Below are 14,659 nucleotides of genomic sequence, written 5' to 3'. Positions count from 1 at the left end.
AGACACACACACACACACAAATTGTAAAGAAGTAAACCCTTCTTTTTTAAGTAAAAAAAAAAAAGATTATGGGTGCTTATACTGTTTGGGTTTTTTTTTATTTTGTTTTGTTTTTGTATATTTAAAACTAATCCGTCCCTCTTGTTTTTTTGTTTTTGTTTTTGTTTTTTCAGACAAGGTCTCACAGTCTATCTCAGTCTTGCCTTGAATTTCCCAGCAATCTCCCTGCCCCAGCCTTTCAAACAGTGGGATTACAGGCAGAAACCACCACACCAGACAGAAAGTTTTCATTAAAAATTTTTTTAAGGGGCTAGAGAGCTAGCTCGGCAGTTAAGAGGACTTGGTATTCTTCTAGACGACCCTGCCGGATTCAATTCCCTGCACCCACTTCACAACCATTTCCAACTCTGGTTCCAGGGTATCTGACACCATCTTCTGACCTCCTCAGACACCTTGTAAGTACATACTGCCAGACATACATGCAAGGAAGGCACCCATAAACATTATAAAGTTTTTTAATAAATAATTTAAAAAATGACTAGTGGAGTCAGGTGTGATGGTGTGTGCCTTTAATCCCAGCACTCTGGAGGCAAAAGCAAGTAGGTCTCTGTGAGTTTGAGGCCAGCCTATTCTACATTAGCAAGTTCTAGACCTGCCAGGGCTGCATAGTAAGACCCTGACTCGAGGAGAAAATGTAATTGGCTGGAGATGGCTCATGTAGAGGACCCAAGTTCAGTTCTCACAGTTCATGTCCTGCAGTTGACAACTGCTTATAATTCTAGCTCCAATGGACCTGTTGCTCCTCACAGACTCCAAAGTCACCTGTACTCATATGCACATACCAGACACATGGCATACACATAATTTTTAAATAATCAAAATAAATCTTTAAAAAAAGTGAACACTAGAGATACTAAGCCAAGAGAATTATTTTGAATTCAAGGCCAACCTGAGCAATTTCCAGACAATAAATATCATTACAAAGTCATTTCTCCATGCCATTCTGTTGCGGCTAGGAGGAAATCACTGTTTGGAGGCCCCTCTGTACCCAGAACTCTTCAGAAGATCCCTAACTCTAGGCAGATGCCATGCCTTTGTGGCTTGTCTCTTCCCTAGATGGTCCTGTTTTTTGTTTTGCCAGGCCTATTATTCCTTCCTGATTCTTGTACAACTACAGGCCTCAGGGAGGTTCTCTTGGTCTCCCAGAACGTCAAGGTCCAACCACTAAGCTTGGTTGTTTTGTTTTGTTTTCTTGAGGCAGGGTTTCTTTTTGTAGCTTTAGCTATCCTGGAACTCACTCTGCAGACCAGGCTAGCCTCAAACTCAAAAGATTTTCCTGCTTCTGCCTCCCAAGTGCCAGGATTAAAGGTATGTGCCACCACTGCCTGGCCCAACTACTAGGTTGCCTTAACTCTTCTCCCTTCTGCCTCCATGCACTCCTCATCTGTCACCTCTTACTTCCAAGCAGCCTACCAGTAAAGGCCACGTACTGATGTGCACTCACTTTGCAGCCCTGATCAGGACCTTGTTAGACACTTTTACCTGGACTCTCAGAAAGTAGACAGTGGTTAGGAACCCATGTGCCAAGCTGATGAGGCCTAAGCTCCAATTTCAGCTCTGATCCTGCTAGCTGGATCTAGGAAAGGTACCTCAATTTATACAGCTTTAAAATGGACTGATGGTAGCTATATGTGGTGGTGATAGCCATTTGTGAGGCTATTCATGACAGGGTTAAGTAATCCACTCTTCCCTAGGTTCTGGAGTTTGTTCATTCTCCAAAATGCTTTCCTGACCAACATAAGACCTTTTCCCACACCATGTACATAAATGTGTCATCTTCAAAATCACCCACACACACATAGCTGAGGAGCAAGGCCATCTCTTTTGGGGTAAAGGTGTTCACTCTTTCTCTGGAAAGATCTCTAGGCCTGGAGTGCCTCAGCATATCTGAAGTAAAGAGTGAGTTGGAGGGAAGGCATAGACAAGGACAGGTACCTGGCCTGGAGTTCAAGAGAGCGCTGTTTTCCTGACACCAAGAAGGTCCGAGGCATGTTGAGGTTGGAGCTTTCCTTTAGCTAAAAGGAGGAGGGAAGAATCATAGTGAGGCCTACAGAGCTCCACAGGGGCCTGCACATATGCACACTACACTGGGATCAATGCCCCACCCCACATTTCCAGTTCTCATGGTGCTCACCTCCATGCCATCTACATCAATGCGTGCCCGCACGCTAAACTTCTGGCCAAGGAGCCGCAGCCTGGGCACGCAGTAAAGAAGGCGGTCGTTGAACTAGGAGGAAGAGGAAGATTTGAGATGCATGTACAGGGGCTTAGTGTAGATGGTTAAGTTTCCTCACCCTCATACTACTACTAAGGGTGTAAGGCAATAAATGGAGGAAAGTTACAACAAATTGTCAGGCAGTGGTAGCACAAGGTTTTGATCCCAGCACTCGGGAGGCAGAGGAAGACATACATCTGAGTTCAAGGTCAGTCTGGTCTACAGAGTGAGTGGAGTTCCAGGATAGCCACCATACAGAGAAACTCTGTCTCATACATACACACATAAAAAGCTAATTCAAATCTAATACAACGGTGATGAGGAAAGAGAAGGAAATGACAAGGAAATGTCATGGGAGTTACTTCCTAGTTGGCCAATTCATATCTAAATTGTAGTTACATAATCTACAAAAATATTTCTAGCTTACATAGTGAAAATACAATGACTGCCCCAAGGAAAGGACAGCTGGCTAGAGGTCTATTCTTGAATAACTACCAGGTTATCTATGTACCAAGGACATAGCCACCCACAAGCCCACCCCTGGCACTTACTAATATGAGGTATCGATCTTGAGTGGTCCCATTCTTTGCTGACAGCTTAAGGATATGACCTTCTTTTATGAGCTCTTTGGTGGGACTGACAATGTCCTCCTCACCCCCTAGCAGCTCATAGACCTTCAGCAGCTTGTGCATTCGTTCCTGGCAGGAAGTAAAAGATAAAGCTTGGGGTGGGCAACACCTCCCCTTAAATGTCCTCAAATCAAGCCTACCTCCACCAGGCCCAGGACAGAGCTACCACAGAGGGATGGCTAAGAAAGGACAGGGCTTGAAGGGCCACTTACCATTTTACGGATGGCAGCATTAGAGTGTTCTGCTGCTGTGGCTATCAGCTCCAAAGACTCTACAGCACAGAAAAGTAAGATCAGGTGGGAGTCCAACGAGAGGAAGCTCTGCAGGACAGCTCTACTCCATGAATATCTCCTTCTGGCTAACTACACTCTCCCCCTCCCGGCAAATGCCAGCCTCAAAAGATGTTCATGACTACATCGTTTCAAATCAGAAACTGCCCACATTAACAACACAGTAGCAGAAATATGGGATAGCTGTCAGCCAATAAAATGTAAGCTTGGTAAAATGATTATGACCATTAACTGGCAGGAAACAAGGTCATGTTGGACACTTGTTTCTGGCGAGTGGGACTATGGATAGTTCTTGGGTTTACTTTTGTTGTTATTGTTTGTTTTGTTTTATTTTTGAGACAGAATCTTTCTATATTCCCCTGGGTGACCTTTAAATCCTAGGCTCAAACCAAATCGAAAGAACAGCAGCAGCAACGACAAAAGACTATAAAGAGGACTGGGGATGCTCAGTTGGAGAGTCCCTCTAACACATGTAAGGCCCTGGGGTCCATCATACCTAGCACCATATAAACTGGGTGTGGTGTTGGTGATGCATGCCCATAACCCCAGCACTCAGGAGGTAGAGATGGTAGGATTAGAAAGTCAAGGTCATCCTCAGGCACACAGCCAGTTTGAGGTCAGCCTATGATATGTAAGACCCTATCTCGAATGCACACACATGCGCACACAAGCACACACAAGAAAATGTAGATGACGATAAAGATAAGGCAGCAGTAGCTGCAGTAGCAAAACAAAGTGGAGTTGGGGGAATGTGGCTTGTGGTAGAGCATTTGCTTTGAATGTTAGAGGAAGGGAAGAAGGGAGGGAAGAAGGGAGAGACACTGTTGTTTGTCTTCCCAGTTCTGACTATAGGCACATGTTCTATGCAAAAATACTCTTGCATTGCAATGGGTTTTTTTTATATCACTGTCAAACCTAAAACAAAATGTTCAACCATAGGAGCTTAGTTATAGAATTTACAGCACAGGCAAATAGTAGAAAATCAATCATTAACAATGATATTTATGTAGGGTTTTTGACAATATGGGAAATGTTCAGAGTGTCTTAGGAAAAGGATACAAGTTCGAATATATAAAATAATCTAAGTTTTGCTAACACATATCTAAAAAATGTATGCTTAAACATTTATCATGGGGCCCAGGTCACAGGAGGTTTCTTGGTCCCCCACTTTTGTCATCTTTTCGGTTATTTCCATACTTCCTATGGGGACATTGTCATTATGAAAAAAAATGAAACAAGTCTTCATAAACCTCCACATGTTATATATACCTACCCTGCCTCTGCCTCTGCCTCCAGTCTGGCTGCAGCTTTAGGGTTCCCACTCTACACAGTTGATTCCCACCTCAGAACTCATGCCTGCACTAGAGAAACACATCCACATGGATGGCAAAGCAAGCCCTGTTTCCTAAGACGAGCACATTCTGGTACTAAAGAGGATCCTTTGGCCACTTCTCCAGCTCAGGTCTCCATATGCCTTTCAGGTGCTGGGCCTTCCTCCAACTCCCCTTCAACCCTGGCAGCCAGAAGGAGCTTTCTTGTACGCAGCTTACTGTTTCCCCTCCGCTTAAATCTGTCAATGTTTCACTATGCCAGCACAGCAAAGACCCAGCTCTTTTGTCTAGCATTGAAAGCCCTTGGTGATTGGCTTCAATTGACCGCTGTGGCTTCCTCCATATGCACCTCCCTAAACAAGCCCTGTCTTGCTTCATTTGGCCAACTGCCATCCAGCCTTCTGGATTTGGCTTACCACGTCTAGCAGCCTTCCCTAAGCTCCAAGGATGAGTTAGGACACTGTCCTTGCTTCTTCTGCCTCACTAGTCACACTGCATGCTCAACACTCACTGCATCTGAGTCCCTCAGTATACAAGAAGTCGCTGAGGAAAGGGCTCACTTCCCACTACCTTTCTCAGGGATCCCCAACGGATGCTTAGTATAAATCAGCCCCTCGAATAAACAGAACCTCAGAAGACTAGTTTAACAGAGTTAAAAGCCAAGACTTGCCGAGTGGTGGTAACATGTCTTTAATCCCAGCACTAAGGAGGCAGAGACAGGCAGATCTCTGTGAGTTCAAGGGCAGCCTGCTCTACAGAGCTAGTTTAGGACAGCCAGGGATAGAGAGAGAAATCCTGTCTTGAAAAAAAACATAAGCCAAAGACTCAGGTGGTTATCTACTTAGAAGGTGGCAGCTGCTTTTTTTCCTATGGATGCTGCATCTTTCACACCCCAGGAGAGCCCAAAGGGACAAGAAGATTGGCGAGTTGGGGGCACAGAAACTTAGGCCTGTATACATGGTTAGGCTCAGACTAGAAGCTGTGTTTGCTGTCAGGACCTGTCTAGTGATGTACCATGCAGGAAACAAATTAACACTTCTGGGAATCCCAGGCTCTGTTTGGGAGTTTTTTCTGAGGATGTTAGCCTAAAGTTAGAAGCTTTAGTGGGGCCTAGGCTGGGCTTGCCAGTCTGGGGTCTCATTCTAGAGTTCACTCTTGGGCTCTGGAGTTTAGTCTGGGAGCAAAAGGGAGGTGAGTCAGTCAACAGAACCAGAAAGATGATTCAGTGGGGCTCAGCTTAAGGATTTTACTTTGAGTCATAAAATATAGAGAGCTCAGCATAGGATCTTGAGCTGGGTAGCTCAGTGGGCAGATCTTAGCCAGCTCTCATTCAGGGTAGGAAACCATCCTTCGAAGTTTATTTGTGTGGTTGACAGAGTTCCCTTTTGGAGTCAATATAGGGAATTCGAAGATCTGTTCTAGAGATTCAGATATGGTTGAAGCTAGTACAAAACAGGAAACTGAAGTTAATAAACTCACCTGATAGCTAACTCAGTATGGACCTTACCCAGAACATTTAGTTATCAAAAATAGCTAATGTTTATTGAGTCTTTGTCATGTGCCAGGTACTCTGCTAAATATTTTAACTAGATTATCTCATTTAGCCTCAAAACAATTCTGTAAAATAGACATTATCATTTCCTAGTAAGCTTATAAGAAAAGCAAGCTTGAAGTTAGGCAGTCACTACGCCCAACTGGGTTTGGGGTTGTTTTATGTGAAGCCCTGGAGAGTTAACCTGGGGCTTCACATGTGCTAGGCAAGTGCTCTCCTGCTAACATGCCTACCCTACCTTTTCCTTATTAATTTGCCCAGGTCGGCCTTGGATTTGACTTTTAGCCCAGGTAGCCAGTCCTCCTGCCGTGGCCTGCAGAGTAGTTAAGATTAATAGGCATGGTACCTGGCCTAGAAGGCGCTTTCTTCAGATTTTGGTTTTACGCCTTACATTGGCCCCTCAGTGGAGCTCTCATTTGAGAGAGGAATGTGGTACTTAATATGCAGCTGTCTGTTGGCAGAGCTTAGTTACCAAATTTTCTCAAAGTCTAGTTTATTTCAGAGGTCCAGGTTGGGGAACAAAGTGCCCTCACCTGGTTAGGTGAAGGGTTTGGGGAGTATGCACAGAACAGGACACAACTGTCTGCTCCCCGTTCCTGTGGTCTGTACACTTTCTCTGCTCCTCCCTACGTTTGGGCTACTTCTTCATTTTTTATTTCTGATCCCACCTTCCTGAGCCTTTACTGGGTCCTCCCGTTTTCCCTTTCATTTAGATTCACTCCCTTTGGTAAATGTCACTTGCTCCATGGCATTGGATACTAAGCTGTGCACCACTGGCACCTTAAATTCCCCCCAGGAATTCTAGACTCATCTAAGTATCTAAACTGGCAGCTCCCTTGTGTGCATGTGTAAGTACCCATGGAGCCCAGAAGAGGGCATCTGTTCCCTCTGGAGCACAACAGGTAGTTGTGAGCTGTCTAAATACGAGTGCTAGCAGCTGAACTTGGCTTCTCTGAAAAAGTACTATGTGCTCTTTTAATCACAGAGTTCTCTCTCTAGCCCCAAGAACCATCATTCTTGACTCTACCAGTCTCAGCATCTGTGGTATCCTGAGGTCTTCAGTGCTACTTCTAAATAGACTATATCTGGAATGGAACCGTTTCTCATCACCACTGCTACTACAAAAGCCCGTGCCCCTTCTCCTTCTCTTACTCTCCAGCCAATCCTAATCCTGGCCTTCCTGTGAGTATCCACTGCACTCAGAATAAACTAATCACCTCATCTGAGCTTCCAAAGCTTTCTCCTCCAACCTCTTTCTAACTATCATTCTGCCCTCCCTTGTCACCCTCAGGTCATAGAGCCCTCTTTGTTGTCACAGATATACAACCACCTCTATCAGCTTGCCCATCTCCCCCTGCTTTGGAGCCTCCACATTTACTACTGAAGCAGCCTAGAACATTCCCCTCCCATTAGCCTGTGGCAACTTTCTTGTTATTCGGGTTTTGGTTTAGCCATCTTCCCTGCATAGAAGTCACCGGGTAAAAGTAGACTGTCTGGTCGCCCTTACATCACTCCCCTACGTCTGCAAGTCACACTTAGCACCGACAGATATGTTCCTGTGGATTTGTCACACTTGGTTATTGGCTCTCTCCAACTAAAACACATACTCCCTGAGTCAAGGACCTCATTGATTTTGCTCAGTTCCTGATTCCCCGCGCCTAGAACAATGCACAAACACTGAGTTGTTATGTTAGTGATGAATAAATGAAAATATGAGTTCAAGGAAGAGCAAGTGGGCTAGATTCAAGAGCTCCATCTGAGGCCTGACCTGACACAGATGGGGGAAATATGGAAGGAATCTAAACCAACTACTTTTCTAGAGATTCAGTAAACGAAGAATTACTCTCTGAAGAGGAGGTATCTCAGCCTATAGATCCAAACCTGAGAGGCGTAAAATATAGGAACACGTCTGATCGCGCTTGAAATTCTTTGGGGAGGTTCATTCTTGGGAGTAGCCAGTGGGCCTGGAGTAGAGCTCTAAATGAACTCTGGAGGGTGAAAATCTAGAAGTCTGACTATATGGGGCTTTTACTTGGGAGCTCATCCATAGAGAATTAATAAAATGGGCTTGGCCTGAAGCATTCAAGCTAGGCTCTGAGCCTGGAGGCTCAGGCTCCAGAGGGTTAGGCTCCCTTTCATTCTCAGCTTCATTGAGAGATGAATCTTGGGTTCAGCCTAAGAAAAGCATGGTCTCCTAAAGATGATCAGACTAAGCATACCCCTTAGACCGTACAGTTCCAGTCACAAGTTCCTAACTGGGCTCTTTCTGGGTAAGGAAGGCAGAGTAATGAACCTGGAGATTCATCCTAAAGTCTCACCACAGAGCCTCAATATAGGCCCTTCAGTTTAGATCCCATCTGGAGATGTGAATCATTCAACATTGGCGGACCAACCCTGTGAATGAAATCTAGAGTCCTGACTCAGAAGTCTGGTTAGACCTACCCGTGTGGGGAAGTAGGGAGGGCCTAGGGGCACAGACTCACTCTGGGCATCCTTGCTGTCCGGGGAGCCATGAGGCAGCTTTAACAGATAGTCCTTAAGAAGAAGCTCATAGCGGGGGATACGCTGCACGGGCTCCAGCATGTGGTGCTGCAGGGTCAGGTTGCCACAGGCTTCCTCCTTCTATGACAGAAGCAGAAAAGCTCAGGTCTAGCTAAAGGCCTCCCCCAGGTCCTTGTAGACCTTTCCTCCCGTAGCATGTTTTATCCAGTTTCAATTCTTACCTGTACTTCATGGATGATGACTTTAAACTGGGTAGAACGCTCTGTCCATGTGTTGACCAGCTCTACAGCCCGGTCAAAGTTTTTCACATACTCGCCATACATCTTGAGGAAGGGTGCCAACTTCTGAAGGATGTCACCAATGCGTGGGTAGCGGTCCCTAGAGTAGAAGCAGGGGCTGACTTGGTCTCCAGCCTCAGGAAGAAAGCCATTTTTCAACTGGCTTCCTTTTTAAGAAATGCTGCTTATAGTACAGGCCAATTAGGCTCAGGGACTCAGTTTGAGCTGAGGCTGTAGACTAACTCTGTCCTGCTTCAGTCCCAAGAGCTATCATCCTGGACCACCCACTCTTGCCATATTGTAAGGGCCATTCATACACTAATTATTGCTTATTGCCCAGTCTTATGCTGGGTAGTGCCAGAGACACAGTGCTGAGCCATACTCAAGTCAATACCCGAGAGCTTTACCTTCTTGTAAGGTAGGAAAAGTAACCAAGTCTTGCTGAACTCTCATTGGTTACAGTGTGATGTGAGAGACAAAGCAGACTTAAGGCCACAGGATGGTAAAGGAGATATAGGAACTAGGCTTTATGCTAGCCCGCTGTAGTCACAGTTTTCTAGAAGAAGCATAGTTTAGCCTGTGAGTGTAGGGAACATGGAGGCAATTTTAAGCAGGTAATGCCATGGCCTGGTTGTTGTTTGGGTAGACTATTCAAACAGGTGGTGTAGATGCTCTAGGTTATATTAGAAGAGGAGAATCCAGGGGTTGGGGATTTAGCTCAGTGGTAGAGCGCTTGCCTAGGAAGCGCAAGGCCCTGGGTTCGGTCCCCAGCTCCGAAAAAAAGAACAAAAAAAAAAAAAAAAAAAAAAAGAAGAGGAGAATCTGAAGGCCAGAGTCAGCTCCTAAGCCCTGCCCTCCTACCTCGGGCATTTGCTTCTCCTCAAATCACTCTTCTTAATTCCTAGGCTACCCTTAATCCATTTGTCTGCATCCCAGTCTTCCATTCTCACCTCTACCACATCTATTGTGCATGCCTTTAAGCACTTAGGAGACAGAGGCAGGTGGATCTTTGTGAGATCTAGGCCAGCCTGGTCTATAGAACGACACTGTCTCAAAACAAAACAACTCATAAGCTTATAAGCTTCAAATTCTTATATGCTAGAAACTGTTTTAAGCTCTGAACATGTACTAACACATTTAATTATTAGAATAATCTATAAGGTAGGCCCTTATTATTGTCCTCATTTTAAAGACAAGGAAGATTTGAGTATATAGCTTAGGGGTAATGCATTTACCTAGCTTGTGCAAGGCCTTAAGCTTAATCCAAACATGGCAACAAACAAACAAAACTATACAAATGAATAAATAAAGCCAAGGTACATACAGCAAGGTAAGACATTTCCTTAAATTTAGATAAGTAGCAGAGGCAGAATTTGAACCTAACCATTTTAGCTCTTTTGTTTGTTTGTTTGTTTGTTTGTTTGTTTGTTTGAGGCAGGATTTCTCTGTGTAGTTCTGGCTGTCCTAGAACTCACTCTACAGACCAGGCTGGCCTTGAACTCCGAGATCTACCTGCCTCTGCCTCCCAAGTGCTAGAACTAGAGGCACGTGCCATCACATCTGGCTCATTTTAGCTCTTAAACTTATTCTTTTTAATTATCTTGGGGGGAACAGTTTTTCAACACAGAGTCTCTCTATGTAGCTCTGGCTGTCCTGGAACTTACTCTGTAGACCAGGCTGGCCTCAAACTCAGAGATCCTCTTGTCTCTGCTTCTCAAGTAGTGGGATTAAAGGCCTGAGCCACCACCACCCAGCTTTTTTTTAAGACAGTCTCACTATGTGTAGGTCTAGGCTGGTCTCAAATTCATTGGTCTGCCAGAGTTCCAAGTGATAGGATTATAGGCATACAACAGCTAAATCTCAACACTTTCTTGTTTTAAGTTTGATGATAATGGTGGTGGGGTGGGGCAGCGGGGGTGAGGTGAGGGGAGGGTGGTGAGAAGCACACAGCCATGTGGATGTCAAAGGACAACTTTGTAGAGCCATTTCTTTTTTTTTTTTTCCTTTTTTTTTCTCAGAACTAGGGACCAAACCCAGGGTTAAATCCACTGAGCTAAATCCCCAACCCCTGTAGAGCCATTTCTTTTCTTCCATTGTTAATGGGTTCCAGGGCTTGAACTCGGGTTGCCAGCAGCAAGCATGTCTACCAACTGAGCCATCTCTTGAGCTTTCTTACGCTCTCAAGGGTTCTGCTACTCTGCTATTGCGTTCTAGGCCCTCATTTGTGTTCCACAATAAATTGAGAGGGCCAAGAAGGCAGAGCTTGGGTGGCTTTGTTTCTTGGGTTTTTTGTTTGGTTTTGTTATTCAGAAGAGAAGAGGTAGGTAAGAATCAACTTATTTTTATGATGCTGGGGATGTCTGTCACTGAGCTACATCTCCAACATCTCCAGCCCAGGAATGAAATTCTCTGAGTGCATCTGGGCTTAGCATGTTAACTGATGCCGGAAGGAGCAGACTGGCTCTGAGGCCCCTCACCATTCCTCCATGCGCTTCTCCAGCTCAGGCAGCAGGAACTGCTGATGGAAGCAGTAGATGGAGCAGATGTTAGAGAAGATGCCATGGACAACATCTGCAGGGAAGGAACTGCGGTTCCGAGCTTCTTCCAGCAGCCGGGCACAGAATACCTAGTGGAGCAAGGGACAAGTGCTCAGCCCAAGTGAAACCAGAGCTTAGATGGGGGAAAGGGCAGCTTGCAGGTAAGGGTGGTTATCTGTGGGCTGCTCTGTGGACCTGTGAGATTCTAACTGGTCTTGAGACCATGGAGAGTGGGAATTGAGAGAATTGTCAGTCACCAAGATTAGGACCTGGAGTTAGGAACTGGGATGATGCTAAGTTAGGACCTGGAGCAAGGTCAGAAGCAGATTTGGGTCCAGAGAGAAGACTGGAATTAGATCCCTTTACTGTAACAAATATTTATGCGTGTGTCTAGTGTATAAAGCACTGTTTTGGAGGCTAGGATGGAGCAATGACAAGACAAATAAAGATCCCTACCCTCGGGGATTCTAATGGATGCGGAGTGAAGAGTCAAGGTTAGAAGAGGTCCATGAAGAAAGGTACAGTCAAGATGAGGGGGAGGAGTCAGAAGTGTCAAGAGTCACAATCTCACGGCTGTTTCATGTCTGTTTAAGAGTTAGGTGTGGGGGGCTGGAGAGATGGCTCAGCGGTTAAGAGCGTCCGACCGCTCTTCCAGAGGTCATGAGTTCAATTCCCAGCAACCACATGGTGGCTCACAACCATCTGTAAAGAGATCTGATGCCCTCTTCTGGTGTATCTGAAGACAGCTACAGTGTACTTATATATAATAAATAAATAAATCTTTAAAAAAAAAAAAGAGTTAGGTGTGAGGATCGAACTTGTGAACATTATCACAACTGGCTTCAAGGTCAGCCAGAGAGACCTTACCACTTCTGGATTCTGGTCCTAATGGTGGAGTTAGGCTTAGGACCTATCATGTCCTCTATGGAACCTACCTACCATATCCTAGGGTCCTGGGACCCCAGAGGGGCCATTCACCTGATCCAGGAGATGAAGCCTGGAAACATAGGCCTTCTCAGTTTGCAGGAGTTCATTGGCAATATGGAATACCTTCTGCTGCACGGTCAGCTGCAAAGAAGAAGTGACCCTTGATACGTCATCTCCACCTTAACCCCAGCTCCTTTGATCCATTTTCTTCTCTCCCTCCCCACTTCACTCATTTATCAGATGTTACTGTTTCTCAGCGTGCCCTCAAACACACAGAAGTGATCCTCCTCCATCAGTTTCCCCAGTGGCTAGACTACAGGCAATGTCACCATGCCTGGCTCCCCTAAGTGCACATGAGGCTCTAACCTTAGTTCCACCCTGAGATTACTCTGATCTGATTCATAAAGCTTCCTGTAGCTGGATCCCTTATAAAGTTTGTCCCCTCAGTTCTGAAGATAAGAACTCCTTCATACAGACAGTCATATACCCATTGGTGTGCTTTCTCATTGAGTGTGGTTTGGTGGCTAAACATGGGGACCAGGAAGTCCAACTTCATGGATTCAAATCCTAGTCTACCTATCATGTATTAGCATGTACAAGTTGCCTAATTATTTCTGATTTTAAGAGTCCCCATTATAAAGACAAATAATAGGGTCCATGTCCATTTGTGATGGAGACAATTTCATATATTTTACTTTCATTTATAAATTTAACTTTTGCAATGTTGGGGATTAAACTTGGGGCCTCATGCATACTAGGAGAATGCTCTACATTTGCCTACACTCCCAACCCTAAAAGACTTCCTATAAATAAAAACAGAACAGACTGCAGATTACAGTCTCTAAATATCATATTTAGTCACTCATTCAGCTTGCTGTCAGCAAAGGCTTGCTGAGTACGTGGGGTGTGAGAAAGGCACAGAAGTATAAAAATGTCTAAGATTATGCCCGCCGGCTCACTTTCTTGTTTGCAGGCTACATACTTGCTGAGTGTCATCTCGGTACTCCCTAGCCCCAGGCCCCACAGCCGTGCTTAGTTCTGGCAAGGCAGGTATTCTGGCTGAGACCTTACGTGAGTGCAAGGATTCCTTCTGACGAAACATTAGGTAGACAAAGCATGGAAAGAGTCCCCAACCACCAAGAGCTTCAGGCCCCATGGGGGCTCTGGCTCTGTGCCCCTTCTCCAGTTGCTGAGAAGTCTCTCTGGTATGGGAGAGTTTCTGTCACACAAACAAGGAAACTGAGACTTATAGTGAGGAGTAGAATGGGAAGAGACATCCTCAGTGTCACACAGCTACTGGGTCATGAAAAGACTGAGGTCCATTAGTGGTTCTCTGAAGAAAGTTGAGCCACTTTACTAATGGGCATTTAGAATGAGGCATGGCCATTTTAGTGTTCACAGTCATTTGGGAGAGGAGCAGGGGTTTGCTACTTGTGCTCCATACTAGGTGCTAAGTAGACTAAGTAGAAGCAATGGCCCGTTTTGAGAAACACCAACCTAGGGAAAGAATCAAGTACAAAAGCCAAGCTCCTGCTTTCTCTGCATGGCCCTGAATCTTGGGTAATACATAGGTCAGTACCTCCACAGACTCCTGTCTCTCCATCGGGGGCACTGGAATTTCTCTTTCCTTTTCCTCCTCTTCTTCCTCCTCCTCCTCTTCCTCTTCCAGGTCACTGTCAACCTCCTGGGAGCCAGGCCGGTGGGGGTCGGCCAAAGCCACTGGCATACTAGCCAGGGCAGGGGGCCCAGGACAGAGGCTGTGGCTGGGGGGCCCGTCATCACTGACGAAGCAGGTCTCTTCACTGTTGGATGGCGAGCTGATGCTGTCAATGCCGCTGTCCCGGTTAGGCACCTTCTCACCATCCCGGGGCCCAGGAGCCAGCAGGAACAGGCAGCGAGAAGCCTCACCCTCAGGGAGCTGGGACCCTGTTGGCTGCGGGGGTGGCTGTGGCAACATGGCTGGCTCTGGGGGAACTGGGCAGGGGCCAGGGGCTGGCCTATCCGAAGCGACAATCACAGGCTCTCTGAGGTGGGTGATGGACACACATGGAGGCAAGGTATGAGCTTGACCAAGAGGCCTCTCCTAGAACTATCCCTTCCTGTCCCAGCTCCACCCTTCACTCATAGAGTCCTAAAGGGACGAGACTCACCTTTCAAACTTCTCGATCAATGATGATACTGCTGCAGAACTAGTGCTGGCCTCAGCTCTGGGGGCAAGACCCTTGGCCACTCTAGGGTCTGCAGGCAGAGGGCGTGATGGTGGCGGAGGAATGGGCTCAGGAGGAGGAAGCACCCGGGGCATCTGCAGGTAGCTGGGCTTTGGGGGGACTGGAGTGAT

At 46.0% G+C, this 14,659-nt stretch overlaps 2 protein-coding genes across 3 annotated transcripts in view; one reads left to right on the top strand and one right to left on the bottom strand.

The window, feature by feature from the left end:
* The window catches only part of LOC134484045 (large ribosomal subunit protein eL21-like), a 345,020-nt gene that overhangs the window by 140,141 nt on the left and 190,220 nt on the right, over positions 1 to 14,659 (top strand). The window lies entirely within an intron of this gene.
* The window catches only part of Fgd1 (FYVE, RhoGEF and PH domain containing 1), a 42,983-nt gene that overhangs the window by 7,186 nt on the left and 21,138 nt on the right, over positions 1 to 14,659 (bottom strand). For both annotated transcript variants that reach the window (NM_001037546.1, NM_001414732.1), the window contains exons 3-12: positions 14,472 to 14,649; positions 13,901 to 14,345; positions 12,373 to 12,462; positions 11,335 to 11,483; positions 8,801 to 8,957; positions 8,561 to 8,699; positions 3,117 to 3,175; positions 2,827 to 2,973; positions 2,195 to 2,287; positions 1,996 to 2,075 (exon numbers count right to left, since the gene is read on the bottom strand). In NM_001037546.1, the coding sequence (NP_001032635.1) occupies positions 1,996 to 2,075; positions 2,195 to 2,287; positions 2,827 to 2,973; positions 3,117 to 3,175; positions 8,561 to 8,699; positions 8,801 to 8,957; positions 11,335 to 11,483; positions 12,373 to 12,462; positions 13,901 to 14,345; positions 14,472 to 14,623 (1,511 nt within the window). In that variant the 5' untranslated portion in view covers positions 14,624 to 14,649. The remainder of the gene's footprint in view (positions 1 to 1,995; positions 2,076 to 2,194; positions 2,288 to 2,826; positions 2,974 to 3,116; positions 3,176 to 8,560; positions 8,700 to 8,800; positions 8,958 to 11,334; positions 11,484 to 12,372; positions 12,463 to 13,900; positions 14,346 to 14,471; positions 14,650 to 14,659) is intronic.

Source organism: Rattus norvegicus, chromosome X (genome assembly GCF_036323735.1).
Source record: "Rattus norvegicus strain BN/NHsdMcwi chromosome X, GRCr8, whole genome shotgun sequence".
Classification (NCBI taxonomy): Eukaryota; Metazoa; Chordata; class Mammalia; order Rodentia; family Muridae; genus Rattus; species Rattus norvegicus.
The sequence above is the reverse complement of the archived record's forward strand: the minus strand, read 5'-3'. Positions and strand labels throughout refer to the sequence as shown.